This window comes from Prunus mume, linkage group LG7, assembly GCF_029339155.1.
Source record: "Prunus mume cultivar Tortuosa linkage group LG7, ASM2933915v1, whole genome shotgun sequence".
NCBI lineage: Eukaryota > Viridiplantae > Streptophyta > Magnoliopsida > Rosales > Rosaceae > Prunus > Prunus mume.
In genome coordinates, this window is record NC_142704.1 from 2,090,438 (window position 1) to 2,105,792 (window position 15,355).

The 15,355-nt window shown below is 37.1% G+C and overlaps 3 protein-coding genes across 3 annotated transcripts; all 3 read left to right on the forward strand.

Annotated features, from left to right (window-relative positions):
- Positions 1-2,967: 2,967 nt before the first annotated feature.
- Positions 2,968-5,652, forward strand: LOC103337532 (aquaporin PIP1-2). Its single transcript, XM_008240694.3, has 4 exons — positions 2,968-3,481; positions 3,803-4,098; positions 5,114-5,254; positions 5,352-5,652. Exons 1-4 carry the CDS (start codon positions 3,154-3,156, stop codon positions 5,445-5,447), a joined length of 861 nt encoding a protein of 286 aa, XP_008238916.2. The 5' UTR covers positions 2,968-3,153; the 3' UTR covers positions 5,448-5,652.
- Positions 5,653-7,473: 1,821 nt separating this feature from the next.
- Positions 7,474-11,068, forward strand: LOC103337533 (short-chain dehydrogenase TIC 32, chloroplastic-like). Its single transcript, XM_089041689.1, has 8 exons — positions 7,474-7,745; positions 8,358-8,589; positions 8,912-8,991; positions 9,100-9,253; positions 9,403-9,481; positions 10,093-10,177; positions 10,429-10,475; positions 10,604-11,068. The coding sequence occupies exons 1-8, from the start codon at positions 7,640-7,642 to the stop codon at positions 10,766-10,768; spliced, it is 948 nt and encodes a 315-aa protein (XP_088897815.1). The 5' UTR covers positions 7,474-7,639; the 3' UTR covers positions 10,769-11,068.
- A 203-nt stretch (positions 11,069-11,271) lies between these two features.
- On the forward strand, positions 11,272-14,704 carry LOC103337575 (short-chain dehydrogenase TIC 32, chloroplastic-like). Its single transcript, XM_089041690.1, has 8 exons — positions 11,272-11,549; positions 11,696-11,948; positions 12,053-12,152; positions 12,264-12,415; positions 12,521-12,599; positions 12,681-12,765; positions 12,879-12,925; positions 14,425-14,704. Exons 1-8 carry the CDS (start codon positions 11,441-11,443, stop codon positions 14,587-14,589), a joined length of 990 nt encoding a protein of 329 aa, XP_088897816.1. The 5' UTR covers positions 11,272-11,440; the 3' UTR covers positions 14,590-14,704.
- Positions 14,705-15,355: the final 651 nt, after the last annotated feature.

The following is a 15,355-nucleotide window of genomic DNA, read 5'->3' on the forward strand; positions in this document are numbered from 1 at the left end:
TTAAGGTCAGGGCTGGAGATAGAAAATTAGCTCAATTATAGTATTTCTATTTCTAATATTGAAAATTGTCTTAAGTTCGAATTTCTCTCTTTCGTTGATTCAGAGAGAGAGAGAGAGAGAGAGAGAGAGAGAGAGAGAATGAGAGAGTGGTGGCAGGCATGAGGAGAGAAAGGGGTAAACTCAAATTTGTGTGTCTAGAGATCTTTTTGAGTGTCTATACAATCACCCTCCATCACCGTAGCATGACTAACAAGCCAATTTTGTTGGAAATATCACTTCCACTTTTCTTCTTATGATATTGGCCCAATATAAAACATCAAACAAAAATTGTTTGTTTGGATGCCATTCAAATCACCTCTACAGAAAAAATCGATTATCAAGTGTTGCTTTCAATTTCAATGACATTTCCGGAAGCTATCCAACAAGAATATTATCCGAATATTATGTCCAAAACACAACACAAGCTTCTCAATTAATCTTCTGCATAAAAAATTAAAAAAAACTCAAAGATATCTAATTGAAATGCAATACGTGAATGACATCTGTTTGTTTGTAATAGCATATAACAAAATTCAATATCCCTTGAAAAATCTTTAGACAAAATAGAGAGAGAGAGAGAGAGAGAGAGAGAGAGAGAGAGAGAGATTTCAACAAGGCCATGATTATCAATACAAGAAAGAGCCACAAACCCACAACCAAAGTGGTAAAAAAATTCAAAAATGGGAAGCCTTGGATTCCACTTAACTTATTATTATTATTTTTTGGTTCCTTGGCTTACAATTGGTTTTGGGCGAAAGTGGGAGGAGCTATTTTAGTGACCCTAGGTTGATGGGTAGAAAAATACAAAAGATATACATCTCTCCAGATTGTGCCAAGCCAACTGCCATGCTTATCAGACATCTTTTTTTCTCCCTTTTTTTCTTTATGGTTTTTTGGGATACAGAGGACACTTTTTCTGTTTTTATAGTTTTGAATGTCACTTGCATAGTTGGCATGGGGCCGCCTAAGGCTGCAACTTGCATTGCATGTGAGTTGAGGGCAGAAGAAGACCAAGAACAGAAGGCATCCCATGAGTGTGAGTTGTCCCCCATAACTCGGCTACTGCTTCTTCCATTTTGTTTATTTTAGGTGGAGTGCAACAAATAAGAAGATTACATTTCACAATGACAAGGTTTGGGACCATAAGAGAGGAGAGAAAATGAGGGGCATACTATCTCACACCCATCGTTAGCATATCATGTTAGGTATTGGAAATTATTAAACAAAGATTACACATAATTAAATATGGGAATGGTTAATGTGTTAGGTTATTTCACTTGGTTAGAACAGCGCGCATGCTTATTTGTATTTGAGTTTGAATATTCTTTTACGTAATTTGAAATTATTTGAGAATTGTTTGACTTCCTGCATTATTATTTTTCATTAGAGAGAAGTGCCAATAGTGGCTCCCTTAAACACAAGTTTAATGTTGTTTGCTAGATAATCTGATATGTTAATTGTCATTCTACTAAATTTTTTAGTATGATCGTAACATTAAGCATGTATAAATAATTTTTAGAATAAACATACATGTGTTATAATTTAAATGAATTGATAACACCGTGTCAGCACATAATCCGACACACAAAACTGTATAATAAATCACACTTTCATACACAAATTCACCTTATCAATAATTCAAGTTGATAATTTGACAATATAGCATGCTAGACAATCTGTAAAACTCGATCAGAGTTAAAATCAAACCATGGTTTTGTTTGTGGGCTCGTAGCTGTGGACATGGCCCCTGTCCTTGTAGGGCGACAGAGATGCTGTATAGCAAACAGTAAAATCCGTGGATTGGTCCATGTCATCGTATATCATATGACGTTGGCGTCCACGTGCTTACAAAAGGGTTGTCAGTTTCTTAACGGTCACAACAAAAAAACGGCCAATTTTTCTCAGCCATACGATCTCCCGCCCGTTGTACTCTAATCTTCTGTGGCTCTGGTTTTCGTGCCGTTGAGAAACTATTACAACAACTCACCATTCAGCAAAAAACAAGATTAAAAAGTCGAGAACTTGAAAGTGATTTGACCAAAAAAAAAAAGAACTTGAAAGTGAAAAAAGAGTCCGTAAATGACTGAACCGAACAGTAATTATAAGCTTTTCACCCCATGAAATTCAGTAATTGGAAAAATCACTTTTGGGTTCAGTTTTTATGACTATATAAGTTTTTTCCTCTTCAGTAATCCACTCTCGTACATTTTGCAATATGGAACGCATACATGTATTTATATTTACCACATAAACACTCTAATTTAAGAAAAGAAATTGTATATCACGAGAATAACATTATTTTACTATTTTCATACAATCACATTCTGTTATGTGAAATCTTTATCATGCTTTGCACAACGTAATTAATTGCGAATAGTTTCGTGACGTGACATGTAAGTTTTTCGCCCACTTAAATTTTGCATGAAGTCCTAAATTTGACAAGAGAGAGAGAAAAAAAGGACCACATTTCTCCAAACCCCAAAAAGAAGAAAGAAAAGAAAAGTAGGGAGTTGTTTAATGATGATGAGAAAATTGGACCACAACATTTTAAAAATCAAATTCCATGTACACAATCTTTAATTTCGGTTAGGTGCTTAGGTGTATGAATCAGATGAACGTACCAGAACAGCTGGCCAAAAGCTTTACAAATTCGAAAAAGCAAGCACACAAAAAAAATAAGGACAACTTCTGTAGAGGATAAGAACAACAAAAACAAGTGAAGCAGAAAATGTCAGCATCCTTCTGCAAGTTCTGACCTTTCCAGAACCATCCCCAAAACTCTAATACCTTCTCCTTAATATTATTATAAACATTTGCTTACAAAGTAATGACCTTTGTTTAGGGACTACCACACGGAAAAAGTTTTTTATTTATTTTATTTATAACAAATACTTAATTGAAAATAAATTAAAAAGAAAGACAACCCAGTATTTCATTTGGCAAATAATAGACTGATAGACACCTCAGCTATAAAAGTTCCCCTTTACTTAGCCTCTCTTGCATTGCAGGAACTCACAAAACCCTTGCTTTGGGCGTGTCAAGAGAGCATCTTTGGTTTGCTTTTCAAACTGAGAGAGAAAGAGCTAGAGAAAGCTGGTTAGTGAGAGAGTGACTATGGAGGGCAAGGAAGAAGATGTTAGGCTTGGAGCTAACAAGTTCGCAGAGAGGCAGCCTATTGGGACATCAGCTCAGACAAACAAGGACTACAAGGAGCCTCCACCAGCTCCATTGTTTGAGCCTGGTGAGCTCACTTCATGGTCTTTTTACAGAGCTGGAATTGCTGAGTTCATTGCCACCTTCTTGTTCCTCTACATCACCATCTTGACTGTGATGGGTGTGAACAGGGCTCCTAATAAGTGTGCCTCTGTTGGCATCCAAGGAATTGCTTGGGCTTTTGGTGGTGCCATCTTTGCCCTTGTCTACTCCACTGCTGGTATCTCAGGTTAGCTTCTCCTCCCTTTCCATCTCTTCAGCTTTCAAGTCTTTATTTAAAGTTGATAACTTCCACTAAAAGAAAAAAACACATTTTCTTGGTGTATTTTCATGGGTTTCTTCAGAATTTATTTTTAGTGATTTTTAAAAATATTTTGGGTAGACTTTTATGGGTGTTTCAACTATCTTTGATGTGGGCTTTCCTTGTTATCTTTGATTTTTCCTCTTAAAATTTGTTCTTCTATTTTAAACTATACTTTGCTTCCTTTCATGGTTACATTTTTGTGATAAAATTCTTTTGTAACCAGATCTGTGTGCTTGCATGTAACAGGTGGACACATCAACCCAGCTGTGACCTTTGGTCTCTTCCTGGCAAGGAAACTCTCTCTTACAAGAGCTGTTTTCTACATAGTCATGCAGACCCTCGGTGCTATTGCTGGGGCTGGTGTTGTGAAGGGCTTCGAAAAGAAACAATATGAGCTTTTGGGAGGTGGAGCCAATGTTGTTAACCATGGGTACACCAAGGGTGATGGCCTTGGGGCTGAGATTGTTGGTACTTTTGTCCTTGTTTACACTGTCTTCTCTGCCACTGATGCCAAGAGGAATGCCAGAGACTCTCATGTCCCTGTAAGTATTCTTTATTATTATTATCTCTGTTATATATTTTTGCAGCTTCTGATTGTTTAATTGTTTTACTATTTTGACACTCATGTGTCCATTGAATGGGTTTAGCGATGATTGAGTGCTCCAAAGCTGGTTTATTTTTCATGGGCTTTTTAAAAATTGGTTTCTGGTTTAGTTCTTTGAGCTGCTGCAGAATGTTTTTGGTTAATTTATAGTCTGTGTGGAAGAAATTGTTTTCTGATCTTCTAGGTTTTCTATTCTCTGCTCAAACCTATATTTAATTGGGTAATTGTTACCATTGAAGCTGCCCAAATGGCTGAAAGGGGGACTGTAGAATAATCACTTCTCTAGTCCTTATTTTGTGAATGCTAGAAAATAATGACACTTGCATGTTGCTTTTGTTTGTTTGTGTCATTGGTGTGGGTGCCTTTAAGGTGGAAAAAGTTCTGTTGTGAACAGAGGGTCTCACATGCGTGTGAGACCCACTGGTGTGTTTGGTGAATCAAATATGCATGTAAATGTGAAAGTGGGGACTTTATTATACCTCCGAGGACACTCCTCCCTTTTTAAGGCAAAATGTTATCCACCATTTACGAGTAAGACTCCCCAGTCCCTACCAACAAGAGATTATTTATGGGCTTGCTTATCTACTTTGTTTTGCCTCTCCATGGTTCCTTCTGCTCTACACTACCTCTACCAAATGATCATCTTCAAACATTTGTTATATCCTAAGTCAAATTTAGCACTATGCTTTGAAGCTCAACGAATCAGAAAGGTCATTATTTGGACTGTGTTTTAACTTAGAATGTATATGTATCTGTGTTTTAACTTGCTTATCTACTTTGTTTTGTCTCTCCATGGTTCCTTCTGCTCTACACTACCTCTACAAATGATCATCTTCAAACATTTGTTATATCCCAAGTCAAATTTAGCACTATGCTTTGAAGCTCAATGAATCAGAAAGGTCATTATTTGGACTGTGTTTTAACTTAGAATGTATATGTATCTGTGTATGCAGATTTTGGCTCCTCTTCCCATTGGGTTTGCAGTTTTCTTGGTTCACTTGGCCACCATCCCCATCACCGGAACTGGCATCAACCCCGCCAGGAGTCTTGGAGCTGCCATTATCTTCAACAAGGCCCGCGCTTGGGATGACCATGTAAGCGAATTAACTAAAACTAATTTAACATTTTTCTTTGAACTTTTGATTGTTTAATGAGAATATGAGATTTATGGTACCATGTTTCTGTATACAGTGGATCTTCTGGGTGGGGCCATTCACTGGTGCTGCGCTTGCTGCTATCTACCACCAGATAGTCATCAGGGCCATTCCTTTCAAGTCCAGGGGCTAATTTTCTTCCCACTAGTAGTAGTGGTCACCCATCTCTGCACCCCGTGTCTTCTTCGTCTCCTTTTTCTTGGTGCTGTTCTTGAGAAAAATGTGTGTAAATTAAGTATGCAGTACTAGTACTTATTTCGTATTCGAAGTTTTTGTGACATGTTTTGAATGGAGAATTCTTTTATGGGGGTTAGTTATATGCTGATGTGCCTTGTGTATTCTACATTCTTCTGATGATTTGATTTAAAGTTGAGCATACCTTGATCAAGCAAGCGTCTTTGGCTCCTCCAGAGAAATGTATTTTGGCTAAATTGTGACTTTTCTTTCTCGTCAAAATTCATGAAATCGCAATTGTATATTAAAAAAAAAAAACAAAATTAAATAGGGTCATTGAAGAGTTGTCGTTGGATCCAATTGAGGAGATCATTTCAATTTGAAGAGCGCATATGACTATGTAAAAGGGCTAGTATATGCATGCAAATACGCGAGGCAAATAAAGTCTGAAAGATAGCGTTATTGCGAGGCAAATAAAGTCTAAATGATAGCGTTATTGCGAGTGCCTTTGAAGCATTAAATTCGTTCATAAAACTAAACCGGAATATAAAAATTGGAGCAAATTCATTCATAAAACTAATCCGGAATATAAAAATTGGAGCAATTTTGCGGAGGCAATTGAAGAAAAGGAAAAAGAATATGCACAGATCCATTGCAAGACTGTTTCATATATTATTCAACTTGGCAAGTAAATCTATTTTTCAATTAGAAAAGTTAATATTTCTTAAAACGGGTTATAAAAAGGACAATACTTCCCTCGTCCTTACCTTTTATTGTGGCTCAACCACAAAATGACATGTGTTCTCCCCTTTTAATTGTCAAAACAGTTTTTTTTTCTTTTTACTATTTAAACCTCACATTTTCTTTGTTCATCCCAATAATTAAATCATTAAGATTTTAAGTTTTATTGTTGTGTAAAAAGACAAAAAAGGTCCTCAAACTTAGTATTTAACCTTAGTATATCTATACACACACCCCACACACTTAGAATAAACATCTATGAGAGCACTGCCAGCAATTACGTCCAAACAGTACCCATATTTGGTGACTAGGCCATGGATTTACTTGCTCAATTCCAAAGTAAATAAATCAGCTGAAACACCAAGAAGGTTGACAAATGTCAAGAGACTCGGGTGGAGCAATCTAAGCCTTATCTCATTGAAAAGATCCAGCGCTTCAGACATCTTAATTATCCTGTCTTCAGTAACCTTCAATCTTGACAGTAACCTTCAATCATTGCATTGTAAGAGACCACATTATAATGCCCGCCTCTTGGTTTGGAGGTTTTGGGTTGGAAGACATGGGGCCTTGCTGTGACTGAAGAACAGGGCAAGCAAAGGTGGAGAAGTTGAGGGCCTGTGTCTTTGTAATGTTCTTCTTGCAATGTGTTAGGTGTAGTGCAAAGTTTCTCTCATACCAAGGGAGAGGATGCTCTATTGAAATTGTGTTGTGCCTTCTTTCTTTTATAATGCTGGTACATGACAGAGGGATGGCTGATTGTAGTTTGCACCCAAGTTATACTTTCATCTATATTATTCGCTGACAACATTGTGATTACTGGTTAGCATGGTTTTGAACTCAACCAAAAAAAAATAATTTATTTTTTTACTTTTTGTCTATTTTTTTATAAGCAATATTGAGGAAGGGGAGATTCCAATATAGGACTTGAGGGATAACTGTTTCTAACCATTTGAGCTATGGTGAATAGCAAGATAGCGGGGTGTGAGATTGATGAGTTCTTTATTTTTTTTTTTTTTTTTATGCTAGGTGTGTATTTAGGGGTAGTTTGGGAAAATAATGTGATTTTCTTAGAAATTGTGAAAATTTGAATTAGAAGTTAGGGTGAACTTCTAATATGTGAACAAAGAGAAATGCGGGGTTTAAATATAAAAACTCTTTACTAAATCCCTGACTTTATACCAAAAAACATCAATGCATAACCATCTTATCAAAATCCTAATCATTACACGCATATCCAACGGCTAACACGCTAGTGGGGGTCGATCGCTATCGTATTAGTTTTGTTATTTAAATTAAACCCCGAGAAAATCATCACATCACATCACATCACATGTTGGGTTTTGTAAATGCAGCTCTGTGAAATGTTGTTTATATTTTGGATTTGCAAAGTCTGATCAACAATCTTGAAAAATGTGGATATTTGGATGGAAAGGGCAATCTGGATTCTCAGCCCGCTCTACAGCTGAGGAAGTTACTCAAGGAATTGATGGAACTGGTCTCACAGCAATTGTTACAGGTCTTGTTATGCTAAATGATTCTTCTTTTTCATCTGGGTGTTTTTGTTCTTTGTTTCTGTATTGCCATGTGTGCTTTTTTCTTTTGTTGGTCAGTTCCTATAATTTCTTGTTGTGTCATATGTTTGTTTGCTGAGAGAATTACAGAGAAAAGAAGAAAGAATGTTGCTTTAGTTGTCTTTTTTGTTAAACTAACAATTGAGCAACCAAATGGAGTTTCTTTTGGCGACGCATCTGAAGTTGGGTGTGTACGATCGTTTCTACTTCTTGTTTTCTTTCATGGGTAGTTGTTTAGTGTTTCATTGGTTGGTTGGTTGATTTTCTGATTGAAGCTGGCTAGTTTAGGATTAGTTGACTTGATGTTGAAAATGGAGTAAATGGAGTAGATCAAAGTTCTGGTCTAGTTTAAATCTTTTTTTAGTTTTGTAGGATTCTTTAGGATCGTTATGCTATGAAATCTAGTTCATAGTTTTCCTGTGAACTTATTGCCACAATTACAAAAATCATTCATCTGAAAATCCAGCCATTGAAATTCTGAATTGCTTTTTCGCTTGATAATTGGTGAGATTTGCAGATTTGGCCTTTTTCAAGTTCTTATACTTATTTAATTCCAGGAGCATCAAGTGGTCTTGGTCTGGAGACAACACGTGTTCTAGCCTTGCGTTGTGTTCATGTCATCATGGCAGTAAGAAATACAGAGGCTGGTAGGGATGTGAGAACAGCAATACTTAAGGAAATCCCCACTGCCAACATCAATGTCATGGAACTAGATCTCAGCTCAATGGCATCAGTAAGAAAATTTGCATCGGAATATAACTCCTCTGGTCTTCCATTGAATATCCTGATGTAAGACATCTGAATTGGACCGTTGTAATTATTTATGTCACATTTGCTTGTGCTCATTTGAATCTCTCGTCTCTTGTTGCAATTGGTTACATGTGCTTGCATGTGTTCGTGTGTGTTTGCATGCTCACTTAGTGTTGTATGATATCATTGTGACAATGGTTGTTATTGCTGCTTCATTCTTTATTTTGGAATGGTGTTTGGTCCCAAGAGTGGGAAAAGAAAGAAGGAAAAACAATAAGTTCATATTTTTGTACAATGTTCTCCTATTGGTGTTATTATTAACATTACGGAGTTATAATTTATCCTCTCTGTTTGTTTGAAGTAATAATGCAGGGGTTATGGCAACTCCTTTCATGCTTTCCCAAGACAACATTGAACTGCAGTTTGCAACCAACCATTTAGGTATTTGAAACATGAAATTCTTTTGATGTTTCTCTTGAGAATTTGAAATGGCCTGTTATATGGTCTTTATAGAATTGGAATCTTAGAGTTCTTACCATTCTTTTACAGGCCATTTTCTTTTGACCAACCTTCTATTGGAGACCATGAAGAAGACAACAAGGGAGAGCAAAAAAGAGGGAAGAATTGTGAACTTATCATCAGAGGCTCACCGATTTGCATATAGTGAGGGGATTCGTTTTGATAAGATTAATGATGAATCAGGGTAATAGTTTGACAGGGTCATTTTATGAATTTTGTCACTATGTGCTGCTGCAATAATGCAATAATATATGGTTTTATGGTTTGCAATGTATCAAATTTTGTCAATTAATACTTCTCTTTACTTATATTTTATTACTTGAAAATTCACAGATACAGCAGTATATACGCTTATGGACAATCAAAGCTAGCCAACATATTGCATGCTAATGAGCTCACAAAGCGCTTGAAGGTATCAACTCATATTGGATCATAAACATGATCGCCAGTGAATTTGATGATATAAATCATTTATCTGATTATATTTTTTCTTGGTCAATTGTAAGGAGTTCTCGACCTGCAACAGATAGAGGAAGACTTATTCAGTCACATAGTTTGGGCTCCTAGAATATGGAACCCTTAAATAATAGCGTAGATAAGACTTTTGGTTAAGCATTAATGTGTTAAGTTCCTTGAGATAAATGTGACTTAAATGTTTTAGCATGTGCAGGCCCTTGGGCTTTGTTCATGTTTCTTTTGGTCAATAGAAGAGAAAAGAATGACAGTCTAATTTCAGTGTGCAAGTATTTTCTTTTTTCCGGAGATGCTTACATAATTTTGTCTCAAATGTTCATTGTAGTAGCAAATATTCCATATGGTTATTTTTACTATCTTCAAAAGAGAAACAGTTGAAAAGAGCAATAGGGCAGAGAGTGTAGCTTTTACATCATTGGTGTTTTCAACATTCTTAAGCAGTCCGTACTTCCAAAGCCATGCCATCATGGATGGGAAATTCTAATCTTTTGTTTGTGTTTCAAATTTTTTTTTTTCAATAATCTTTTAAAATCCAGTCTTGTTTAACAGGAAGAAGGAGTTGCTATAACTGCTAATTCCCTTCATCCTGGATCAATTGCTACCAATCTTCTACGCTACCACAGTTATATTAATGGTAAACTTTTGAACCATTGCAAATATTCGTTCTCCTTGATCATGTAGTTGGATTTTTTGGTCTATTGACAAAGATGCTCATTGTGTTTTGGATAAGGTGATTAAGTTCATGCATTCTAAGTTGAGTAATATTCAGATATTCATTATGTGTTCACAACCCTCTCGCCTTGCCCGTTCCTTTTTTTAAATTTCACCGTTTCCTGTATTTGTGTGGATTCGTGTCTTGATATTTATTGTTTTGGTTTAATGCAGTCATTGCCAGCACACTCGGTAGATTGATGCTTAAAAATGTTCAGCAGGTATGTTACGAATCTGATACACTCAGCAAACTCATATTTTGATGTCTATCTCCCAGTCCTATTAAGATATGCTCAAGCAGCTTCACTGCATGTTAGTTGTCTTTTTAATATACTTCACATAACTGCAGGGAGCAGCAACTGAATGCTACGTGGCGTTGCATCCGCAAGTTAAGGGTGTCAGCGGCGAATATTTTATGGACAGCAACAAAGCCAATCCAACCTCTCAGGCTAAAGATCCAGAACTGGCAAAGAAGCTATGGGATTTCAGTTTGAGCCTGACGGATCCAAAGTAACCAGGAACAAAACTCTGTTGTAAATTGCAAGTCAATGTCAATGTCCCTTTTACCAAGTTTGAGACTTGAGTAGAAGCTTAGACGTTGAATGACCATGTAAAACATATGTAGGCTATGTCAGGGGACTTATCCTTGGCCCTTCCTAAAATTATGAACTTTTTTTTTTCCTATTAAGACGTTGAATGACCATGTAAAACATATATAGGCTATGTCGGGACTTATCCTTGGCCCTTCCTGAAACTATGAACTGTGTTTTTTTTTTTTTTCCTATAATGAAAAACATGGGTTATGGTTCTTATATTTGTCATGAATGTATATGGTTTATCAACTATTTCCAAAGCACTTCAATCCAAAGGACTCTGTTCCACATATATACATATAAGAGCAACATCACAAACGTCATTGTGATTACAAATCACCATTTTAAAAGAGCCATTGCTTTGTCTTTTCCTCTGATTTTGGTGTGTGTTGTATATTAGAGGAGCAACATGACAAGCATTATTGCTAATTACAATTCCCAGAAATGTTGCCATGTAAGACAGGACCAGCAGCAATCAAAACAGTAGGCCTTGTGCTGTATGCCTCTTATTAACATTTGGAGCAATGTATTCAAATTGCATTTGATAGATGGTCTCTGTGCTGTAACTTGTAACTTCATTATCTGCAAAATTAATGGGTGGGATATTTAGCAAGAAAGGAGCATCTGGGTTCTCTGCTTCTTCCACAGCAGAGGAAGTCGCTGAAGGGATTGATGCAACTGGTCTTACCGCCATTGTTACAGGTCATGCTCTATTTTAAGCTTCCTATAGGATACATATAACAATATGGTCTTAGCTGCTCTCCAGCCTATTTGACATCTAACATGTCAATGAGTCTTTCTCTGGTCTTAGCTGTTTATTTTTTATCATAAACTTTGTTTAATTTCAGGAGCTTCAAGTGGTATTGGCGTAGAGACATCACGTGTTCTTGCGTTGCGTGGTGTCCATGTGGTTATGGCAGTAAGGAACAAGGATGCTGGGACGAACGTCAAAGAAGCAATTCTTAAAGAAATCCCAGAGGCTAAAATTGATGTCATGGAGTTAGACCTCAGCTCATTGGCATCTGTAAGAAAATTTGCAGCAGATTTTAAATACTTGGACCTTCTATTGAACATACTTATGAAAGATAAGAAAATTCTTAAATTTCCTTCTTTCTTGGGTTGTATGTGCTTATGGTTTTCTCATGGAAATTAAGAAAATGACAGCTCTCCCAGCACCATACACGCACTCATTTGTAGTATTGCACTCTCTTCTTTGTTGGAAGTAACAATGCAGGCATTATGGCAACTCCATTCAAGCTTTCTCAAGACAACATAGAGCTCCATTTTGCAACTAACCATTTAGGTGTGTCTGCCTAAAATTTTCTTTGAAGTCTGTCCTGTAGTATAACGGATTCAGTTTTCTACGAGTCGCTTTTGTTGAGTTATTAACTTTTACTCGAACCATCCAATGTGCAGGTCATTTTCCTCACAGATCTTTTGTTGGAGACCATGAAAAGCACATCGCGAGAAAGGAAAACAGAGGGGAGAATTGTTAATGTATCATCACTAGGCCATCGATACGGGTACCGTGAAGGGTTTTGTTTCGATAAAATTAATGATGAATCAAGGTAAAACTGTGGCAGCACCCTTTTGAAAAATCGTCTTTAGGCTAATGAGGTGTTTGTGTATATAAACACATGATCAACAATCTGCCGTTTTGACTTGCTATACAGATACCACAGATATTATGCTTATGGACAGTCCAAGCTTGCTAACATATTGCATGCTAATGAGCTTACAAGACGTCTGAAGGTATTGAGTTTCTTAAGGTCATCAACGATTTCCCCTTCTTGGTTGGCATCGTAACTTATTTTCGGAATGTTAACTAAACAGGAAGAAGGGCCAGAGGTAACAGCTAATTCTCTCCATCCGGGAACAATTCTCACAAATCTTATGCGCTATGATGGCTTTTTAAAGTGTAAGCTTCATCTGCTGTACCACATGGATACATCTCCTTTCATGTTGTTGACAGTGCAGCAGTATTCTCTGGTTTTCCACAGATCAACTCACATTTTCTTTGGCTTGACACAGGTATTCTTAAGGTGCTGGGCATATTTATCTCTAAAACTGTTCAGCAGGTACATCTTTATGTTCCACAAGAGATGATATTTCTCTTTCGTTTGATACAAAATCTTTTTTGGGCATTCATATTATATGAAACTAATTATGTCATTGAACATGGTCATGCAGGGTGCGGCAACCACATGCTTTGTGGCACTCCATCCACAGCTTAAGGGAGTAGGCGGCAAATACTTCGTGGACTGTAACATCGCCAAACCGAGTTCTCAGGCAAAAGACGCAGATTTGGCAACCAGACTATGGGATTTTAGTTTGAGTTTGACAAATGCACTGTGTGACCATATTACACAAAAGAGCCAGTAGTATGGTGTTCTAATATTTTCTGGGTCATGTTGTAGCTGGCTCTTTTCTGCACTGTTCGTTAGGATCAAATTGCCAAACTGCAAACTGTAATCACATACTGGATTATAATAACATTGAGATTTACCCATTTTGTCATTTAAAGCTAGTTGGACTAGAGACTGGTTCATACCGACAACATTAGCAGGAACTATATATAAAAGGAGTATTATTATCAACATATTCGTCAAAATGAGGAATTAGGATAAACGAGTATAGCTGACCGGCTATACTATTTATATATTAAAAAACCCGCCTAGGGCCTAGGGGCCAAGTGTCAAAACAGTAAAGCCGGGCGGCTATCCTGTTTTTTAAAAAAAATTTAAGGAAAAACGAGTATAGCCGCGCTGCTGTACGATTTAAAAAACAAATTAGGAAATAACCAAGTATAGCCGCCCGGCTATACTATTTTTTGAAGGATACATGCTAACCGGTACTCGTGATTACAATTCTAGTAAATTATCAAGATGGATTTTGGAGGACAGTTACATGATGAAGGTAGAGGAATGCTTGAGAAGGGATTGGGATATAGTTTTCTCATTACCTGCATCCAAGTAGTGAGAAGAAGCTGGTGGAGACAGTGAAGCTGATGGAACTCAGCTAATAGAAAAGAAGCATTCTGAATCTGGATCCGGTGCTTGGCTTACGATTGATAATGTGCAGGAAGAGCTTGCTAGGAAATTTATTAGTGCTTCTGCTTAAGATTGAAACTTGGTCCAGCAGGCAGAAGATGATGCAATGCAGGAATGAAATCAATAATGTCTGTCGTTTTTTAGTGTTCTAATTTCAAATGGATCTAAATAGACATAAATTTAGGGATTTGTCAAGTAAACTTTTTCCATTTTTTAAGGGCAACTTTTCGTGTTGCTATGATGGCTTTTTAAAGTGTAAGCTTCATCTGCTGTACCACATGGATACATCTCCTTTCATGTTGTTGACAGTGCAGCAGTATTCTCTGGTTTTCCACTGATCAACTCACATTTTCTTTGGCTTGACACAGGTATTCTTAAGGTGCTGGGCATATTTATCTCTAAAACTGTTCAGCAGGTACATCTTTATGTTCCACAAGAGATGATATTTCTCTTTCGTTTGATACAAAATCTTTTTTGGGCATTCATATTATATGAAACTAATTATGTCATTGAACATGGTCATGCAGGGTGCGGCAACCACATGCTTTGTGGCACTCCATCCACAGCTTAAGGGAGTAGGCGGCAAATACTTCGTGGACTGTAACATCGCCAAACCGAGCTCTCAGGCAAAAGACGCAGATTTGGCAACCAGACTATGGGATTTTAGTTTGAGTTTGACAAATGCCAAGTAGTATGGTGTTCTAATATTTTCTGGGTCATGTTGTAGCTGGCTTTTTTCTGCACTGAAATCAAATTGTCAAACTGCAAACTGTAATCACATGCTGGATTATAATAACGTTGAGATTTACCCATTTTGCCTTCAACTATAACTCCTATGCCCTCTCCACTCATAACCCTTTTGGCAAACTTGTCATCCAAGTACTGCAGAACATGTTCGATGACCGATTTTTTTGGCATCAGTAGCCTTGAGCAGTTTCTAAGGTCGCTTACAGCCAGCTTCTTCCTGCAGTTTCCAAGGCCCCTGATCCTGAGGCTGTGGACTCAGCGTAGTTTCTGGCACAACTTGGTTTCTTTTCTTTTTCTTTAATTCCTTGTTCATATGATTCGTACTCGATATTTTCTTGTGTTTTGGAATAGGAGGGAATGCAGAAAATTTGAGAGGAGCAGGGTCTAATTCCTCTGCTTTTCTCTGGTTTGTGTTGTAATTCCAAGTTGGATCACACAAAGTGAGAGCAGTGGAAACTTGGCCTGGTAGTGGGCAATGGTTTGCACTGGTACTAGCTTCTTCCTCCATTGTTAATGTTGAAATTAAGAGAAGAAAATAAATCAAACTACAAAACAATCAATTGATGAATTCTAGTGTTGGGTTGGGGGAGAAACGGGCTTCAATGCTTGGAATGAAATTGCCAATAAGAGCAAGATGTGTGGGTATTATTTATAAGTACATTTTGTTACCCTTTTCAATTAGGAAACTTGCGTTGCGTTTCCTTGTTGGGT